Source organism: Trematomus bernacchii, unplaced genomic scaffold (genome assembly GCF_902827165.1).
Source record: "Trematomus bernacchii unplaced genomic scaffold, fTreBer1.1, whole genome shotgun sequence".
NCBI classification, from domain to species: Eukaryota; Metazoa; Chordata; class Actinopteri; order Perciformes; family Nototheniidae; genus Trematomus; species Trematomus bernacchii.
The window spans coordinates 298084-320546 of record NW_022987623.1 but is presented as its reverse complement, the minus strand read 5'-3'; the positions used below and the strand labels follow the sequence as shown (position 1 = coordinate 320546).

The 22463-nt window shown below is 41.6% G+C and overlaps 1 protein-coding gene across 2 annotated transcripts in view; it reads right to left on the bottom strand.

Moving 5' to 3' along the window:
* The window catches only part of itga5 (integrin, alpha 5 (fibronectin receptor, alpha polypeptide)), a 77593-nt gene that overhangs the window by 50464 nt on the left and 4666 nt on the right, over positions 1–22463 (bottom strand). For both annotated transcript variants that reach the window (XR_004556136.1, XM_034132836.1), the window contains exon 2: positions 5498–5628. Coding sequence is in view for 1 of the 2 variants with exons in the window: in XM_034132836.1 (XP_033988727.1) it covers positions 5498–5628 (131 nt within the window). In the remaining variant the exon portion in view is untranslated. The remainder of the gene's footprint in view (positions 1–5497; positions 5629–22463) is intronic.

Sequence of the window (22463 nt, the reverse complement as noted above, 5' to 3'; positions counted from 1 at the left end):
GTAGAAATGGCAATGAAATTATTCTGACCTGAGCTCCTCCAACAATGCAACATATATAATAAAATAAAAAGTAAGAGGGTAAGAGGTTAGGGTTAGTCTGATGATGCCTATAGATCAGGGGTGGGGAACCTTTTTCCTCTCAAGGGCCATTTCAATTTTTACAACATCCTCCGAGGGCCGTACAAATGATTGACCTCTGCTTAAAAATACTAAAATCACAGCCCATTAATTTCGCCTTTCTTTCATGCTGTGCAAAGAAAAAGCAACCTCTTAATCCAGATATCTTATCATGACTCGCGCATGCACGTGCACGGTTGTGGCATGACCACCACAACAGAAAGATATGGACACAAGATGTGTGCAAATGTATTTAGTTTCCTATCCATGTGGACATGATTTAAGTGGGGGGGGGACCCAACCTCCTCTAGGGGGGAAGATTTTTTATTAAATATTGAAGTTAAAAGCATCAATCTGGTGCACTTTGAGAGCAACATTAGGAGATCTATGGATACATCTCTCAACACCCATATGAAACAGAACTGTAAGCAGATGTACTCTTTCTTTATGGATATTCTACAAATCACTCCCCTTTCAAACTCTATTCTTGTTTATTAATAACAACTTTTTTTTACTGTCATATAGTATTTTATACCTGTTTACTTTAGTCTCTTATTTTTTTATAACTATAATGATCATATAAAGATGTGCCTCTACCTCACTGGTTGTAGAAAAAGCTTCTTATATTCGTTAGCATAGCTAGCTAACCAGATGCTAATAACAACAAAGTTATTGACTGTATGATCAGTATGACAGATGAACAGATCGCCTCTGGGCTTTCAACTAAAGACACAGCCACGCAAAAACTGCGGCATGTGTACGGCTCCTTATCTGAAGTGCCGGAGCCGTGTTCTGGTGCTCTCCGTCAGAACTGCACCCCTGTCAGACGAGACATATACCACGTGATGACACGTTAGGCTCGTGTTGTGTTCAAGGACCCTGACCTTGGCCAGGAAAAACAGGCACTCGCTTGTTTAATTATTTGCGGTCTAGATTTCTTTAACCCCCGGGGGCCGGAGGTTCCCCACCCCTGCTATAGATAGACAAATAGGTATCTTCTATCTATAAGGGCTGAAAAGGATCAGACAAATTCGAAAGGGACAGCAAGACACTTGGTTGTTTTTAACCAATTGAACGGGCTACTTTTCCACATTATAATCTTATCCATATTTGCACAGCACTTATGTCACATATGTAGACATACGAATAAATCTCTTGGGGCAATTGTCTAATCCCAATAAAAAGTCTGCCATTTCGTATTTAGCGTGATTCTTTTTTGTGTATGCTGTAATTTCACGAACTTCACGTAAAGATGTAATCCAATGGACTTCACATTTGGTCAGTATCTTCTAAAGACTTTGAAAAGTTATTAAAAGCTTTCTGTTACATGGAACAACCTAGCCATGGTGTTGCCACAGATTTCGTACACCCGCCATGAAATTCGCTGTAACTTCAATGCGGCCATTAGCTGTAATTCTTATCCCTCTTCTATTTTCCACTACCTAAATAAAAGTGACCGACACATCTGAACCTCCTGTAGTGAGCAGCAGATTCTAAAGACTTTATCTGAGGTTCATATGAGAAAAAACAGCTTGAGTGAACCACAAGTAGCTGCAATAAGTCCTCGTGTAATTCATACTGCACAACTTTGATCTGTCCAACGGGAGTACGGCCTCAATAAGTTCTCACATGGCAGGATTCGTTCCAGCATTAGTTCTGTGTCACCATAACAGGCGATGAAACGCTCCGTTTGTGTCTCGACTGAGCCCTCGAAGAACATTTGAGAAAAGATTGAGAGGCGAGATAGAGGGAGGGGACACAACACGTCATGTGACCGACAGACCCTTGGGATGTAGGTTAGAGCGGCTGCTGGGATCTCCAGGGAACAGCAGTGCATTGTGGGGGTCTTACGATAGCCTTTGAACTGTGTGTGAGACGACAGCCATTAGTGGCATTGTGAGTGTGTGTGTGTGTGTGTGTGTGTGTGTGTGTGTGTGTGTGTGTGTGTGTGTGTGTGTGTGTGTGTGTGTGTGTGTGTGTGGAAGACAAATGGCCAAATTCACTCATCACATCAGCTGCTCCTGGGGGACACACAGCTCTGGTTTCTCCCCTCTTGTACATATCATATTCTATTTACATGTATATAGACTTCTTGCAATATTTTTTTGTATTTTATTATATAACTAGGTTGCATTGTTGGTGGAGCTCAGGTCAGAAGGATTTCATTGCTATTTCTCCACTGTAGCTTATGTGCATATGACATTAAAACCGTTGAATTTCCTACCCTCCCTCCTTCCCATCCTGTATGTGCCCTCCTAACATCCTCCCTCCACTTAGATCCATAGGCCGGCTCTTATCTCAATGCAAGAGGAAGTAGGATGGAACAGGGGCCCTTTTTCTAGCCACTTTGACCCAATTAGTGACGCTAATTAAGAGGGTCTGTGGGTCAGAGCTCAAACTCACCGACAGACCTCTGACACCACTTTATGGTCAAAACATACGACGTACCAATACTCGAGGAGACAGCAATCCTTTAACGGGAGAGGGTCCATAAAGCATATTTCACTGGCAGAAAAGAAGGGCGTTTATTGAAAGGCATTGTTGCCACCCAAAAGGCGGGAATGAGTCCAAAAATACGTACAAAAATGCGTGTAAGTATCATAAACATCTTATTTTCTGCCAAAATCACAAGGAGAAGTCCCATTGGACCAGGGAGATGCTGCCTTCAGGGTCCGTCTACAGTACGTAATTCCTGCACCTCTCTATAGGGAGTCTTAGGGATCTCTCTTCCCTGTAATCGTGACATATTAACAGCTTTTAGTATGGCTCAAACATAACAGAGGTCTCAGCGCTCCCTGCCAGTGCTTCTCAAAGTTTTCTAAATGACGTTGACACTTTCATGTGAATTGCATGTACCCCAACTTAAGTTAGACCCTACTTTCTGCAGTTCAAAGGCCAAAAAGTCCCTATTTCTACAGTCGAACCAGGGCTATTAAAATAAGCACAAATGGTAAAATGGCACTAGCGACTTACTGAAAAGGTCAGAAACTTTATAAAAGTACACGCCGTGATGTGCTTTTTATCCAAGCGGCCAGATACGCTCACTTATCTTGGGAATAATTGATCAAAGATGTTGTCGCTCGGCGTTACTCAATCATTCATAGCAGGGAAAAACATCTGACTGTCTCTCTACTGCCTTAGCATTAAAACTGAAATCCGTCACAGCTACAGTAACTGAACTGCAGCATGTTAACATCTGTTTGGCCACATTTTCATTCAGATGTCCTTGTACCGAGTGTTTCTGTGAATGCACTGCACAGCGAGTCTGTCCTGATCCAGATGTTGGAAGCAGCTCTGATGAGATCCTTCAACAAAAAAAAGGGCCTTTTAAAAAATGTTGAAGGACGCTCTCTGACGGCCCCTCACTGCGAGGCCTTGAACATGACATCATTCTGCGTGGCATCGAGCCAGTTCATGTTGCAAAGAAAAACAGTGGAGCAAAAGGTACCGGAGCAGCGGGGTCCAATAAAAAGAGCGTTGTTAAAGCAGGCTGATGGAACATTTCTCCTTATCGTGCATTTCAGGACAATGCATCAGCTTTGATTTCTCAGGAAAGAAGCCAAAAGTATCGCGTTAACTCTCCCTCTGTGTGATTCATGCGGTTAAAACCCAAAAGCTTGCAGTCCTTTTTTAACCTTAAATGCTCCTTTCTTCTCGGTGCATTGTGCCAAACAGGCTCTGACAACACACTGAAACTTGAATCTATTCATTACACATCCTCCTCGTGTTCTCCTAAACCACTTCACTTAATTTTGACTCAACTGGAGTCTTTTTGTCCGGGCCGGCGGTGTCTGCTTCACCTTTAAATACAAACAGGACCTTTCTTTGTGTGCCCTATTTGTTTATTGCTGGTTTATTATCTGTCCATAGCTCCTGAGGGCAGAGCAGCACAAACACAAGGCCTGCAGGAAGGAAAGGGACCCTTCTAGGAACCTCTTCAACAACCCATTATCCTTTTCATCCACAAACATAGGGACACAAACAGGAAAATGGATGCCCTACAGGTCAGTGGATGATGGGGGGGGGGGGGGGGCGCTGACGCCTGATCCTGGCCTGTTTCTGACTGCATGAGTGGAGAGGAAATGCTCTGATGGCTCCACAAGTGTACAGAAGAGCAGCGAACCTCAGCTATTTTAGGAGAGTTCAAAACACTGGCTCCAGTTACTCAATCTCTACACAAACCAGGATGTCACATGCAATCCTTGCACAATTAAAATGATGGCACAGCATTCATCTTCCAAACAAAATAGGGGGCATTTTTTATTTCCACATTTCGTTTATGTAGCTTTTTTAGTAAACATGTGTTGCATGTGTTCTCTTCAAGTTGGTGAAGATGTCTCTTCATGTGTTTTGGCACATTTGTGTTTTTATATTTCAAAGATTCAAAGGTTTCTTTGTCATATGCACAAAGCTACAGTGTAGAAATGGCAATGAAATTATTCTGACCTGAGCTCCTCCAACAATGCAACATATATAATAAAATACAAAAATACAAAATAAAAAGTAGTGCAAAAAGTCTGTATTGTTGCATTGCATCGCATTGTCTGCATCGTTTCTGAAGCTGCAGCGCGTTTCTCCTACTGGAAGTAACGTTGAAGCGCATTTGCACCTGTTGGCCACCGTAAAAATCCAATAGAAAGTTCCTATTGAACCAGGCAGATGCTAACTTCCATGTGTTCAATGTGTAACTTAGGAGATTGTGACATATTAACAGCTTTTAGTATGGCTCAAAATCTCATAACAGAAGTCTTAGGGCTCCCTGAAAGTGCTTCTCAATGTTTTCTAAATGGCAACTTAAAGTGGACCTATCATGCTATATTTGAATAATATAGTGTAGGACCATACCTATATAAGGCATATTTATACTTTTTTTTTTTCAAAATACCAAACAGATCATGCATTTTAGCCATGCCTCATTTTGCTCAATTTGACATTTTTTAGCTCTGTTTTTGCAAGGGCAGATTCTGTGAGAACAGCACCACCTACAGGCCTGGCATATGTACTACAGAGTCTCCAGCGCTTTCGAACGGCAATGGCCGTGGCTGTCTCCTCCTGATTGGTGGAGTTGGCCCAATAGCCGTAGCGCCACCGTCCTGACGTCAGGACAGTGTTCAAATCTGGATCAGTTTTTATCAGATCCGTTGCAGCCCCTTTTTTAGAGATTTGGGTATGGAGGAAAATAGAGAGGGTTGTGTTTTCTGACACTTGGTGAGTTCCCTGGAACACCGGGGACACATATTCATGTTTAAAAGACGTACAAAAGTGCATTTTGCATGATCGGTCCCCTTTAATTTAGAACCTATTTTCTGCAGTTGAAATGCCAAAAAGTCTCTATTTCTACAGTCGAACCAGGGCTATTGTGTATTTAAAATGAGCTTACCTTCAGTATCAAAGTCGATGGAGTGGCAGTCTGATTGGCCGATGCTCCAGGGACAGTAGAAGACGGACCCTCCCTCGGTGACGTTGGACTGCGTCGTGTTGGCCTTCGGAGCTCCGATCACCACGCTCACACTGAAACAGAGACAAGTTTAAAGGTCAACTATTGTGCAAAATCCACTTTTTCATGTCTCTTCTACATAAACATGTGTCTCCTCTTCTTCATGTCTCTGCTACATAAACATGTGTCCCCTCTTCTTCATGTCTCTTCTTCATCAACATGTGTCCCCTCTGTGTAAAAAAGATTCTCTCTCTTTTTGTCCTGATCCATTTTTATAAAAACCCGTCTGAAAGTGAGCTGATCAGATTTTGGCCACTTTATGATGTCATAACGATGTTTTGACTTGTGTAACCATTAGCCAATCACCAACCAAGGTAACCCCCCACCCTTATCACCTGAATCTCCTCCGAGAGCACCATTGTGTTCTTTGTAACCAAATCTCTCTCAGAGGGGCGTGGGGAGGGGCTCCTTATTTTCATCTAAAGTAACAGACAGAGAATCAGCACTTTGGAAACAGGGCTGAAACAGAGGGGATTATGGGTAATGCTGCAATGATCTGTTTGGTGTTTGGAGCCAAACACTTCAGAGACAGGTTTTGTATATATATGAGGCCTGTAATATATTGATGAAAAACAGTATAACAGGGGACCTTTAACCAAAGAATATAAACCTGAGTTTCTCCTCCAGAACCACTGCAGCTCGTAGCCTGGCCTTCATTAAGAAATGCATACCAGACCTCCCAGCAGACGCTTTCAACACGACGCACGTTTTGGCTCTGACTCACAAGCAAAACATTTTAACAGGTTGCAGCACTGCTTTACATAATCCCATACAAGCAGCAGACACACTGCAGCTATGACACATGTGATGCACACACACACACACACACACTCTCACACACATGCATCCCTGTGGGGCAGATTGAAGAGGAAAACACGAAAGCAGACGGGCTAAGTGGAGTCACACTCTTTGTTTCTTCAGCTGTGGCACTAAAGCTGCGTCCTTGAAGCTACACTGTACGACTGCAGGAAACACAGCAGACCACTTCACATGATTCAGTGCAGGTGAGCCTCCAGACATGAAAGAAGAGGAGGAAATGATGGAGAAAACAAAGATTTCAGCATGCTAACGTCGGCGGATAATGCAGGGGTGTCACACATACGGACTTTGCAAAGTGTACACATTACAGAGAATACATTAACTGCAATTTTCACAGTTTTTTATGTATAAATTCTATACGTTTACAAGGCAGGGGGATCACTTAACCATCTTCCTTAATAGTTCCCATTTTAGTTTGCATGTTGGTGTCAGTTCAGGTGGTCAGGATTACTACACAGATGTGGAAATTAACGTAAAATCATTTTTAGATCTTGAAAAGTTGTTTTGATCATAAAGTAAAATACTATATTGTTCAGTTCCAGATATCGTTGCCTTTCTAGATGCACTGTGATCTATACATTGTAATGCACACGTAAGTGATAAACTGAAGCATAAAACTGTTAAAATTGCACTTATTTTTCTTAAGAAATGTCAGGTTGTTTTGTAAAAAGATCATTAAATGTGAACATATTCAGAATCTACTGATTTGCACTGAAACAAAGATAACAATTTGGAGTTTGTATAGGTTATTATGCTATGATTTTACTGGTCTGGCCAACTTCAGATGAAATTTGGCTGTAGTTGACCTCTGAACTAAAATGAGTTTGATGCTCCCGAGCTAAACTTTACGACTACAGGAAACACAGCAGACTACTTCAGTACAGGAGAGCCTTCAGACATGAAAGAGAAGAAGAAGATATGATGTAGAAAACTGAGATTTCAGCATGCTAACGTCTGTGGATAATGTGTTTTAAAGGTCAGCTATTATGCCAAATCCACCTTTTCATGTCTCTTCTACATCAACATGTGTCCCCTCTTCTTCATGTCTCTTCTACATCAACATGTGTCCCCTCTTCTTCATGTCTCTTCTACATCAACATGTGTCCCCTCTTCTTCATGTCTCTTCTACATCAACATGTGTCCCCTCTTCTTCATGTCTCTTCTACATCAACATGTGTCCCCTCTTCTTCATGTCTCTTCTACATCAACATGTGTCCCCTCTTCTTCATGTCTCTTCTACAACCAACATGTGTCCCCTCTTCTTCATGTCTCTTCTACATCAACATGTGTCCCCTCTTCTCCATGTCTCTTCTACATCAACATGTGTCCCCTCTTCTTCATGTCTCTTCTACATCAACATGTGTCCCCTCTTCTTCATGTCTCTTCTACATCAACATGTGTCCCCTCTTCTTCATGTCTCTTCTACATCAACCATGTGTCCCCTCTTCTTCATGTCTCTTCTACATCAACATGTGTCCCCTCTTCTTCATGTCTCTTCTACATCAACATGTGTCCCCTCTTCTTCATGTCTCTTCTACATCAACATGTGTCCCCTCTTCTTCATGTCTCTTCTACATCAACATGTGTCCCCTCTGTGTAAAGAGACTCTGAAAGTTTCAGGAACAAAGATTCTCTCTCTTTTTGTCCTGATCCATTTCTATAAAAACCTGTCTGAAAATGAGCTGATCAGATTTTGGCCACTTTATGATGTCATAAACCTTTTTTTGGCTTGTGTAACCATTAGCCAATCAGCAACCAAGGTAACCTGAATCTCCTCCTAGAGCACCATTGAGTTCTTTGTAACCAAATCTCTCTCAGAGGGGCGTGGGGAGGGGCTCCTTATTTTCATCTAAAGTAACAGACAGAGAATCAGCACTTTGGAAACAGGGCTGAAACAGAGGGGATTATGGGATGCTGCAATGATCTGTTTGGTGTTTCAGCCAATCAGAGACAGGTTCTGTATATATCTGAGACCTGTGATATATTGATGAAAAACAGTATAATAGGAGACCTTTAAGTAGCCATTACCTCACTCTGAACCCACTTGACCCGACCAGCATGAGACACGGTTGTGGGTTAGAGAGTTCAGGGACCCTGAGACCAGACGCTGTCTCTGGGGCTCAGAAACAGGAAGAGCACACCCTATCCTGCCCTGCATCTTCCAGCAGTGCATGAACGTTTAAACGTAGCATCCTGCACCCTAAGGGGACCTTCCCCAGTCTTGTAATCCAGGATAATTAATCCCAATTAACCCATTTATTACCTCAGAGGAAGAAGATGAAGAATGTTATGGGAAAAGAACCTTTAAGAGAAGTGCGCCAGAGAGCGTTGGTGGTCAGCTTTCAAATCATTTCATCATCCGTGGGTTTGGAAAACACACACGGTAGAACAAAGAGAGACCAGAGGTTTAATATTTCAGCGGTACTGCGGTCTTAATACCTCAGAAGAGATCTAAAAATGTGGAGCAGAAAGTCCTGGTTTGTGTTGGACGAGAGGAGAAGAAACAAACGTCTGACATGGAGAACAAGAACGTTTTTCTGACTACAAACACAGCTGCAGGAGTTTCCCTTCAGAGGGGCAGATCTCCACCTGTACAGTAATGGGAATCACAGAGGGTTTCCTGCAGGGATCCTCGCTGTGATTCAATAAGGAGGATTTCCCTCTCTGACTCAAACCTCTCACACACATATGAAAGCAGTCGGTCAATATTTAACACGAGCTGACACGCTCTGTTAATCCGTTCTGAACCAATACAGTACACTCTTAACTGAATGATTATGTGTTTTTCGTTTGCATGTCAAGAAGGTGATATAGGAAAAGAAATCAAAAGGTGGAGGTTTTTTTGGGAGGGGTGGGGTTTAAGAATGATTAAAAAAAAATTATAATAAGGTTAAGATTTAAGTATTAATGCCTGGCAAAGTAAAAAATCAAACATAAATAAATATGAAAAGGTAAAACATTTATTAGAATTAAATAAATAAACGTATTAATAAAATAAAAATTACTCAAAAATAATAAAGAAATGGGGAAAAAAAATGGTGTTGGAGAATTAAATATAAATGTTGATAAAAAATGATAATTGTCAAGAATACACATTATATTTTGCAATTATTTAAAAAACTGAATACTTTGTTCCCCCTGACTTTTACCGTTATACCTGGCTCTATTACGCTTCGGTAGAGATCGAATAATGTAAATCCTTTGAGAAATAATCTGAAATCAAGCAATGGAGGAACATGAACACACATCTTTAGTTTGATCTGATCTGAGTCCAGTTGTTTATGGCAGCTTTTCAAAGGGGAACAAATACAGGAAATAACATAAGAAGCAGATCGCTCTTTAATCAGCGAGCTGGCGGTCACACAGAAGTGCAGACACAGCAACAGAATGATAGAGATCTGAATGTGCTGTAAGTGAGGAGGAATTAGCATTTAATGAGTCTTTATCTGGCGAGGATCAGCTGGCATTTCTCCGCCCTCAGCCTTATCTGCGAGCCGTGTCTCAAAAGGTGAAGCGTTAGCATCATTAGCATTTAATGAAGCTCTGGCTGCAGTCTGCTGAGAGCTGCGTTACTAAAGCCTTTGTGGAGGAAGGTGCAGTTCAATCTGAGGATGGCTATGCTAATATTTGTATTTTGTTTGGAGGACGAGTGATGCACAGCTGAATGACACACACTCTGTGTATAAAGTGAGAGGAGACCAAAAGAATGTGCACATTTAATTAAGGGATTAAAATCAGCACACGGCAATATGCACCTGTACATTTACCAATAGAGTAATGCAGGGATGTTGTATTTCTTTGTTGGAACCTGAAGGCAGCATATCCCCAATTTTGGATTATAGCAGGAAATAATCTCTGTGGCAAACACACGTTTATGGTATTTACACATTTAGTTCAGCAGGATAATCTCCATTTATTAACACCACTTTATGATTTCTGAAGTATAAAGCTATCGTTGGGCTATAAAGGAACTACTGAATGGTCACATGACTTCACGTCACCACCGCTAAGCTAAAGGTAGCTAATGTTGGGCTATAAAGGAACTACAGCACGGTCACATGACTTCACGTCACCACCGCTAAGCTAAAGGCGGCTAATGTTGGGCTTTAAAGGAACTACAGCACGGTCACATGACTTCACGTCACCACCGCTAAGCTAAAGGAGGCTAATGTTGGGCTATAAAGGAACTACAGCACGGTCACATGACTTCACGTCACCACCGCTAAGCTAAAGGCGGCTAATGTTGGGCTTTAAAGGAACTACAGCACGGTCACATGACTTCACGTCACCACCGCTAAGCTAAAGGCGGCTAATGTTGGGCTATAAAGGAACTACAGTACAGCACGGTCACATGACTTCACGTCACCACGGTCACATGACTTCACGTCACCACCGCTAAGCTAAAGGAGGCTAATGTTGGGCTATAAAGGAACTACAGCACGGTCACATGACTTCACGTCACCACCGCTAAGCTAAAGGAGGCTAATGTTGGGCTATAAAGGAACTACAGCACGGTCACATGACTTCACGTCACCACCGCTAAGCTAAAGGAGGCTAATGTTGGGCTATAAAGGAACTACAGCACGGTCACATGACTTCACGTCACCACCGCTGAGCTAAAAGCGGCTAATGTTGGGCTAGCTTGTGTTAACCACAGACCTTATTTAAGGCTAACAACCCAAAACACATTCAGAAAATCATTGACTTCAAGACAAGGGGACAGGAAGAAGCACATTTTCCGGTTACTGGTTTAAGAAAAATGTTTTAGTTACTGATTTAAACTCATATTAGCATGCTTGTTTGTCAGCATTGTGTGGATGAATAGCATTCCCGTTTCACAACAGAGACACTTGAGCAATGTGTGAGCGGAGGATGAAAAGCATTCACCACGTCTAGCACATTTAACCCCACCGGCTGCCACACAGCAGCCACTAACGAGCTCCACCCTTCCACCAAATCACAATTAAGCATTAATTAAACTACTGTCAGTGATCCGGCTGCATGTGAGGAATGTGTAAACAGCTTCAACTGTAACTAAGGAGTCTCATTCAAGCAATCAAGAGGAAAAATATAAAAAGTCCCACCTCACCACAATTGGCAGACTGTAACCGCTGTTTTATGTGGGGTTGAGAAATTAGGGGTGATGCAGAGTGCTGGAACTTGCTGATGTGACATTATCCATGCCTAATGCGCTTTATGATGAGGTTACAGAGGGAGGTTGTGAGAGGGCAAATTCCTCCAAACATTACCCCCCCCTACCTCTCCTTCATTCCACATTTAATTGTCTTTCACCCAGCTGCAAAAAGCTGATGTCACTTGAACACCATTATAACCGCTTTAAGCTAAAAAAGAGGGGGGGAAATCACATTTGTTCAGCCGGCTGCGTCACCACCTGCAGTCATAAACAGTGGAGAGGGCAAATGGTGGAAGAAGGGAAAAAGTTGTAGCCTGCAAACCTCAGCGACAGAGAAGTAAAATACGTGCACAAATACGCTGTTTACTCTGTACTATCAACACCTGATTAAACACTGAAGTGGTTCCATATCAGTGAATAGATGCAGAGACCTGACCTTCACTGCACTCAGTCACACAGGAGAAATGACTAAATACAACAAACATGGCTAGTAACCGTTGGAATAAACTCCTTCAGACAGAGTATATCATCTGAAGGGGTTCTAACATACAATATTACTCAGAAAAGTAGTGGAAAAAGTCAAAAAACAACAAACAAATCAGGTATATTTCAGTATGTAGTGTCTCTACTTTAAAGAGTCCTCTCCTGCTGATGTTCAGGTGTGTATCAGTATGTAGTGTCTCTACTTTAAAGAGTCCTCTCCTGCTGATGTTCAGGTGTATATCAGTATGTAGTGTCTCTACTTTAAAGAGTCCTCTCCTGCTGATGTTCAGGTGTATATCAGTATGTAGTGTCTCTACTTTAAAGAGTCCTCTCCTGCTGATGTTCAGGTGTGTATCAGTATGTAGTGTCTCTACTTTAAAGAGTCCTCTCCTGCTGATGTTCAGGTGTATATCAGTATGTAGTGTCTCTACTTTAAAGAGTCCTCTCCTGCTGATGTTCAGGTGTATATCAGTATGTAGTATCTCTACTTTAAAGAGTCCTCTCCTGCTGATGTTCAGGTGTATATCAGTATGTAGTGTCTCTACTTTAAAGAGTCCTCTCCTGCTGATGTTCAGGTGTGTATCAGTATGTAGTGTCTCTACTTTAAAGAGTCCTCTCCTGCTGATGTTCAGGTGTATATGAGTATGTAGTGTCTCTACTTTAAAGAGTCCTCTCCTGCTGATGTTCAGGTGTATATCAGTATGTAGTGTCTCTACTTTAAAGAGTCCTCTCCTGCTGATGTTCAGGTGTATATCAGTATGTAGTGTCTCTACTTTAAAGAGTCCTCTCCTGCTGATGTTCAGGTGTATATCAGTATGTAGTGTCTCTACTTTAAAGAGTCCTCTCCTGCTGATGTTCAGGTGTATATCAGTATGTAGTATCTCTACTTTAAAGAGTCCTCTCCTGCTGATGTTCAGGTGTATATCAGTATGTAGTGTCTCTACTTTAAAGAGTCCTCTCCTGCTGATGTTCAGGTGTGTATCAGTATGTAGTGTCTCTACTTTAAAGAGTCCTCTCCTGCTGATGTTCAGGTGTATATGAGTATGTAGTGTCTCTACTTTAAAGAGTCCTCTCCTGCTGATGTTCAGGTGTATATCAGTATGTAGTGTCTCTACATGTCTCCATGCTCTAATGTTCAAAAAGCTCTTTATTTTTCTCATACTGTCTGTGCTGCAGCACCTCTTTTCACCCTCTGTCTGAAACCAGAGCCCAGTCTGCTCTGATTGGTTAGCTGGCCGGCTCTGTTGTGATTGGTCAACCGCTTAGAGATGTCCCGCCCCTTAGCCTATCACGTACAATGTGTTGGAGCACTAGCCAATAGAAGCGCGAGTAGACTTGCATGTTGAGCAGAAATAATGTACTTATTCAAATGTGGCATTTTTTAAAATCTTTATCTCTTCTCAAACACTCCTGCTTCTTGGTTGGATGCTGTCACTTCTGCAAAAAGGGATCTGGGGTATTGAGTTTTGACTTCCTGGAAATTAAGTGTTATTAATATTAGTTGCTACAGGGTGGTTGTTGTTGTTGTTGGAATATTCAACAACAACAGAAATCCCACAATAAGAGATAACTATGATTTGGTGCATAGGATTAAAGTCCATCAGTAACAATATCTAGCTTTTTTAAATATAGATTTGTTTTGACATTGTGAATTCATTCAGTACTTCATAAGATCTATTCTCACATTAATCCATATCCCTCCCCACCCCTCGGTGAAACCCCTGACATATTGTGGAAACATCTCTCTGCAGAATCACCTCATCAGCATAATGAAGTGATACCTGGATCAATGGGGAGTGGACGCTTCAGTTGACATGTTGAACAAATTAATGAGTAATTGCATGATGTCATCCTGAAGCAATATTGACTTTTCAGAGTGAGATCAGCTGAGAGCACGGAGAGGATGACGGACGACGGCTCGCAGACCACATGGAGCCGGTCAGAGCCAAGGCCAGACAGAAGCTAGACACACACACACACACACACACACACACACACACACACTCCTGCAGATGATGAGAGTAGCAGTGCATGCTGGGATGGCGCGTGCAGACTTCAAAGAGTCTCCACATGTATATTTAATGGTCACATGGTGCTGTGAGAAGCAGATAGAAGAATCTGTGTCTTGCATTTTTCAACCTGCAGACACAAAGATTACATCTACTACATCTTAAAGAGGCCCTATTCTGCGTTTTGTTGTGTTCCCTTTCCTGTAGTGCGTTCTATAGGTTTTGGTGCATGTCAACGGTCTGCAAAGCCTTAAATAAATAGTCAAAATAAACAGTTAGGTATTTTTTTTCCAAATGTGTGCAGCCCTACTTTCAATACCCATGTCCAAATGTGGTTATTTTGATTATTTGGTGGTCCTCCAACCTCTCAACAAATGTTCTATGCAAAATCCAAAATGTAGAAGAAGGAGAAGAAACCACAGGGAATTCAAAAACATTTATTAAAGTGGCCAGATAATTAAAAAGCAAAGATGTTTTATACAACGTTGGTCTTTGTCAGGGCATGATTATCCCTTTAATGACTTTTTAATGATTTATCCACAATAAAAAAGTTCCATGTGGTTACTTGCTCTTACATTTTGAAATGCCTGCATCCCCTTCCAGGTTATTCCCTGTTTTTCACAACACACATCCTCCATGCCTGGTTCAGTCTGCAAAGCCACCAGTTATGTTTCTTTTCTAGAATATATTAAATACACTTTCTAAGTTTTGCATCAGCAGGAAAATGCACGTCCACAAAAGCATTTTCCTCTGAAGGATAAGAGTGTTGGGCGACAGGTGGGCTGCAAATCAGAAGAGCTGCAGCCAAACAATGCTGTTTATCGTCACTCGGGGAAAAATGAGCCAGTATCCAACTTACAGTTTCAACAAGAAGATTTGACGCTACTGTGCAGCTGCTGGACGTCACCAAGAACAAGAAACAGCAAACCACAATATCCTTTAGAGCTTCGACTAACTATGGTTTTTATTATGAATTAAATAATTTGGTTTTCTTAAAAGTCCAAGTCAATTTCTCTAAGGTTTGAAAGATGTTCACTTTAAAACAAAGAAAATAAACACATTTCCTTATTTCAGACGCTGGAAACAGCATTTTCTGACATTTTTGCAATAAAATCTCCTTTAAATCGAACAGAAAAGTTAGCGTATCTGTCCGTTCACTCAGCGATTACCTGACTCATCCTTGCAGCTCTATCCTGAACCCCTATATCCTCCCATCCCTCCCCTCTCTAAGGCTGGAGCCACACGAGAACGGTAACGCAAACGAACCAAAATGAGTTATCAAAAAAGTCTTCCGTCCACACGCAATAGGCAGCAGAAATGTGTCCTTCCACACGAGACCGCTCGACCCGCTGGAGACGCTGTAGTACATATGCCGGGCCTGTAAGTGGCGCTGTACTTCCGCCACAAAATACACCAAAAGCAGCGAAGAAGACTTCCGAGCATGGTTTCCATGGTTGCCCTTCTGTTTATTCTCCGCGATGGATTTAGCAGCAGAGGTGGGGAGAGGCAGGGCTCTTTTTCTCTGTCAGCAGCAGCTGATCGCTGATCTCTCTCTCCTGTCCGATTAGACTTCACTCGCGTTTATGTCCATATCGATCAGATCTAGCTAGTTCTAGCTAATGATATGACTGCCTGAGTGTCAAAGGACACCTAAACAATAAGCAACATTTTGACCGGAGAATTTTAGATTTCGGCTAACGGAAACTCTGCCGTGCGGGGGGCGGTCTGCTGGAGGCACCTGCTGGGTGCACTGTCCTGCGAGATACCGGGACCTGGCTCGAAAGACTCGGAAAACTGTTGTTGTTGTTGTTGTTGTTGGCGAAACACATCAGCAATGACGCGGGTGACACGGGGGTGAGCAGGAGAGGTGGGGAGAGGCGGGGCTATTGCGTCATTGTTATCAGAAAATGATCGTATAGGGCGTAGACACGGAGCCGTTTGGCCCCCCAGAGCGTTGCGTCCGCAGATCTACCCACCTTGGGACCCGTTATCGTTATAGTTATCTGCGTTTCCCTGTCGGCCTCATGTGGCCGAACCGTCTATATGATAGCGAACTGTAGCGGATACGACCGTTGACGTTCTCATGTGGCTCCAGCCTAAGGCTGTATTAAATTGTTATTATGAAGTCTTGATGGGTGTTAATGTGTGAAAACCAGCAGCTGCCCTGAATGAAACCTCTAAGCATGCATGACGAGGGAAACATTTAAAACATCCCGCCACATTTTCACATCAACATGAGTTGTAGTGGAGTTAAGTAACGAACACTAAGTAGCGTGTTACTGTAATCAGATTACATTTGGCAGTAATGCATTACACGTTACTGTCAATATAAGCAACAATTACATTACAGTTACTAAGAACAAAGTCATGTGGTTGCTTGCGTTACTTTAAGGTCTTCAACTATCTGCATAACGGGAGGACAGAAAAATAAATCAAACGTCCCTTTTCTCTTGCGCTACACTCAGAGTTCATGGATAAGGAGACAGAGCAGAAATGTCAGAGTCTCATAGCAGAGATAAACAGTCGCAGCAAACATCGTGGAAGAAATGTTGCCCATTTCGCCATCTTTTCAAAACATATTGAGCAAGATTCAGGTCACAAGCCGCTGCCATCAGACAGGAACACTTTAGAAGCTATCTGGAGAAGAGTTATGATGGAAACTGAGCTAAAGAAAACTTGATGTTCAAACATAGAGCACAAACAGAGGTCTGTGTTCAGGATTATTAGATTAAGGGATGTTTGCTGATCTGGGCTTAATAAGGTTTAATTTATTGTAATTTATTGTTATTTGTCATTTGATTTATGGTAGTAGTCCAAAAGTAATGTAACTAGTAGTGTAACTTATTACTTTCAGCAGTGAGTAATATAGTAAAGTAAGGTATGACTTTTTCTGAAGTAACCAGTAATGTGTATTACATTACTTTGTTTAGAGTAACTACCCCAACACTGCTACTTCATACCAAACTGTTCTCACCCCCCAAAATACACCCTGTGTGCCCCCCTCCCCCCTCCCCCCTCTACCAGTGGTCCTGCAGGAGTTTAACAGCGGCTGCTTCACACCTCTACATAATGCCCAGCTCACCGGGGGGTCTCTCTCACCTCCACAGAGAGGCTGTTGTATTAAACATGTTGGGGGGGGGGGCAGCTGTTGAAACACTCCGTCTGTGCCCCCCCACAACCCAAACACACACACACACTCAAACACAGTAGGGAGCAGAGGTGGCGTCTCATTTCTTGGCTGCAATTAACAAACTTTATTCTGTATCTTTGTGTAGATTGTGGGTTCTTTAGATACTCTATTGATATATAATATATATATTCTACAGTTGACATGGATATACTTATTGTATGTGTGTTGATGGTTTTGTAAATTCCTCCTCAGTGGGACGAATAAAGGTATTCTGATATGTTATTTTATTATATTTTTAACTCTGTGTAATACCTGTGAACAGCTGACAAAACAATTTCCCAATTTAATATCAATAAATGATATTTAATTTTTGTATGTATTTTTTGTTTTCAAACATAGTTTTTAAAATACTTCTATTTTTGTTTATTCTCTACATTAAAATGGCTCCAACTGTATTTATGTATGAAATATTTCACACCAAAACAAATTCCTTGTATGTGTATCATAATTCCTGTATTAGTGGCATCTAGCAGGTAAAAGAGGCATCCAATAATATATAGTAAACTATAAATACAGAGAAGAAAAGCACACATTAGAATAAAAATAAGACATAAGAACACAACCATGGCTTAAAACGAGTGGCAGCAATTTAAGGTGTTGAGGCATGATACATGCTTTAACCCCCGGGGGAACAAAGCAATAAACGTGCTTCTGGTTCAGGAGACGTGATGCTGATTTCAATTTGGGACGATGAGCTCATTGCTATTTAAAGCAGAGCCGTTATCAGGTTACCATGTGAATCACTTTGTGCCCCGGGGTTAAAACAGACCTGCAGTCAGAGATTAAATCTGACGTCTGAGTCACAACGACCCCGACCGACGACTCACTCAGACGCGACGTCCTCGGGGCTTTTTCCTACGTGACATCGGGGTCTTTAAACGCCCCGTCAGCCTCCACTCTGACATATTTTTCCAGTCACACACACACACACAAACACACACACAGGACCCATTATTTAAAGCCCCCTTTCACCAGCAGACCGGAGCAAAAGCTAGACGTTATGTTTGAGACCTTTACAGACACTGGTCTGATTATCATAGGTGAGCACAGAGAAAATCCTCAGAAGGCCAGTAAATTAAAAAAAGAAGTGAGTCATAGTGCTAAAATGGAAAACAGTAAACAGTTTCACAAAGAGCCTCATTGTCTGTGCCCTTAAAGACCTGCAGAGAAAAAGCTTGGCAGCTAAAATATACACCCTTGATTTAAAACAAGGCAACACTGACTGGACACAGAGAAAACACACACAGCTTTTAGTGGCCAAAAGAGACCTGAGTCCAAAGTCAATATTACTCTAACCCTGTGAGAGAGGGTAAACTTCAGGAGAGTGACCTACATGGACAGAGTGACCCCGCCATGTGTCGTCATGGCCAAAAAATCCTTTATTCACCGACACTGAAACACAAGCAGTGACTGGAACACATCAGCACACACACATATCCTTTACTCAAGTAGAAGTACAGATACTGGTGTTTAAAAATACTCTGGTGAAAGTAGAAGTACTGACTAAACTTCTTTACTCAAGTAAAAGTAAAGAGGGCTTTGAAATGTACTTCAGTAAAAAGTACCCATAACTAGCAGCTGTTTTAAAGAGTACCTGACCTCCCTTTATATTAATAGAACAATAATGTCATTGTTAGCTAATGAATGTTTCCATGCTGAACAACGGCAACATGACAACGTTTTCATTGGTCCCTCTTCTTTAGAGAAGACCAGGAAATGATGGATACACGGATCGTGTTCAAATCAATAGGCACGCAATGACTCTAAATAATAATGATCACGCCACCAAACACACATTCAAACTAAAGGAACCAGCCTGTTTGGGAAATGTAAGAAGTAGAAAGTACAGGTATTTGTGTTCAACATGTAAGAAGTAGAAAGTACAGGTATTTGGGTTCAAAATGTAAGAAGTAGAAAGTACAGGTATTTGGGTTCAACATGTAAGAAGTAGAAAGTACAGGTATTTGGGTTCAACATGTAAGAAGTAGAAAGTACAGGTATTTGTGTTCAAAATGTAAGAAGTAGAAAGTACAGGTATTTGTGTTCAAAATGTAAGAAGTAGAAAGTACAGGTATTTGGGTTCAACATGTAAGAAGTAGAAAGTACAGGTATTTGGGTTCAACATGTAAGAAGTAGAAAGTACAGGTATTTGGGTTCAACATGTAAGAAGTAGAAAGTACAGGTATTTGTGTTCAAAATGTAAGAAGTAGAAAGTACAGGTATTTGGGTTGAACATGTAAGAAGTAGAAAGTACAGGTATTTGTGTTCAACATGTAAGAAGTAGAAAGTACAGGTATTTGGGTTCAACATGTAAAAGTAAAAGTAAAAAGTTGTCAGAAAAATAAGTAGTGGAGTAAAGTACTGATACCAGAAAAATGTACTTAAGTTCAGTAACGAAGTATTTGTACTCCACTACTTCCCACCTCTGATCACTACACTTTCTATAAAAAAAAAGTATTTAAAATCTATGTTTCCAGGTCCAGCATGCACCATGATTTGTCTGCAGATTCGCTTCACTGCAGACCGGGTATGTTATTATTTACAGCCTCGACCTTTTGACCCCCTCTATCTGAAGGATGATCCTCCCGTATCGCCGCCAGGCACCGAGAGAGCACTCGGTTCAAAGATGTTTGGGTGGAATATCTTCCTGGACTCACAGAGTTTATGTGAGGTGCTCTTTGGGTAACTTTGGCTTGATTTGATGTCCTAATATGAGCAATCTGTGTGTGTGAAAAACAAGCGTTACACCGCAGAGTGATGGTGGGCAAAAGCTACATGCTAAACACACATCGCTAGCAAAGCAGCGTGTGGACAAGGCGAGCTTTAATGCCCCATAGATGGAATAAGAATAACTAATCAACTCAAAGATGAGGGACCCACACTCAATTACACAATTAAATCTGGGTTTGACTATTGTTAAAAGTGATTCAAGCGAGCCATTACATTCATTATTGGACAGTTTTCTGACAACATTAGCTAGCTAGAAAGCAGTGTTTAGATCAATTGTCCCATAGCCAGCCCAACACGATTTTTAACTGTAGGAAATTATTTTAAAAACACTTAACCAAACTATAAATCTTTCTCTGCAAAAAGTTAAATGTAGTGCAATATCTCTTTCTGTGATGTAGAGGAGTATAAGTATGAAGAAGCAAGGAAATTATAAGTATGAGTAGCTTGAAATTGTACCTAAGTACAGTGAGTAAATGTACTTTGGACCACACACACTTATATACATATATGGTGCTCTCTTCCTGTGTGTCTCTGACAGAGTGTGTCCTCAGGCGTTCTTCCATGGTGGCCGTCTGTCCAAACTTAATTTCATTACGTCGAGCCGAGGGGCATGACAGAGACACATTTATAAACATATTGTCAAGTTGACGGTCAAACTGGGAGAAAGTGAAGCTTTGTGTTCATGGACCTGTCAGAAGGGTTTATGGAAGAAGAATCCCTGCCTTGTCTCAACTTCTGCCATCCATGGTTTATTTTAAAAAGAGGACATATGAAGTTCATCTTCAGGTTCATATATGTAGTGTCTCTACTTTAAAGAGTCCTCTCCTGCTGATGTTCAGGTGTATATCAGTATGTAGTGTCTCTACTTTAAAGAGTCCTCTCCTGCTGATGTTCAGGTGAATATCAGTATGTAGTGTATCTACTTTAAAGAGTTCTCTCCTGCTGATGTTCAGGTGTATATCAGTATCAGAGTTCCCGTTAGCCGGTAATTACCGGACTATGACCGGTAAAATATGCTGAAGACCGGCAAATCTAAATCTCTCCGGTCAAAATGTCCGGTCAAAATTATTTCCCCTTAGCGCAATACCGCATCAGTTGCGCCACTTATGTGACAGACAAGAAGAGTCAATTCTAATGTCTAACACTTATTGTGGAGAAAGAGATGTCCTGTATGGTTTGATTGTGCGTTGATCTGTTGGTAATGCCTCGGGGTTCCGGTGGGCATGTAAATAAATGCATAATGCTGCGCTATACTTTGCGGCCTCACCCGGTTGCATAGCGACGCTTATTGTTTAGGTGTCTTTTAATAAGCAGGTAGTCATATCATTAGCTAGAACTAGCTGGATCTGATCGATATGGACATAAACGCGAGTGAAGTCTAATCTGACGGGATAGAGAGATCAGCTGCTGCTGACGAGTCGACACGCAGCTCTGCATGATCCCCTGCAGCGGTGAGCGGAGCAAAACACACACTTCAGGTTAGAATATCACACGTAGCTATTTTAATTACCTCTCAAACTACCTAAACTAGTTATAGATGTTTTTAGTTTTACTGTCGGGTCACTCATTACTGGATCCGCGAGCTGCATGATACTGGCGTGTTGTCAGGAGAGGGAGAGAGCACTCCGTTTATTATTCCCGTGTTATTGTAAATTACTGTACACTTTTGAATAATGTAGTTAATCTACTATAATTAGTTTGTTTAATATCGAATCATATCAATTTGTTTTAAAGCTCAATAAATAACAAAGAAGACCTTTGACCGGCACTTTTCTACTTTTGTCCGGAAGATTTCAACTTTAACGGACATGTTGACCGGCAAATAAATATTCTAACGGGAACTCTGATCAGTATGTAGTGTCTCTACTTTAAAGAGTCCTCTCCTGCTGATGTTCAGGTGTATATCGGTATGTAGTGTCTCTACTTTAAAGAGTCCTCTCCTGCTGATGTTCAGGTGTATATCGGTATGTAATGTCTCTACTTTAAAGAGTCCTCTCCTGCTGATGTTCAGGTGTATATTAGTATGTAGTGTCTCTAAAGCCTAAAAAGCAGAACATTGCCTCTTTAAAGTGCACCAGCCAGTGATGAAAAACATGTTTTTAAAGTGGGAAGAGTAGCTCATCCTTTCCTTTCAACCCTAACCTGACCTCACCCCTGACTTTGGGTGATGACGGTGATTGGATGGAAAAAAAAGAGATAGCATGTCACTGATACGTTCTCAGAAACTGTGAATGAAAGTTTGCAGATGCATGTGGTTTGAAGATAAAGCGATGAGTCATGTTCCTAAATCTCTCCTGTTTTGTGTCGTTTGACTTCTAAGTACATGGAAATTACCAGAGGTGGAATTAGAGTAGCAATTCCTGCATTCAGTGTATGCTTTCTGGGGTTTTCCCTTCCTGTAGTGTTTTCTGTAGGTTTTTGGGCATGTAAACGTCACAGTTTAGACATTAAATACTGACATACACCTGAACATCAGCAGGAGAG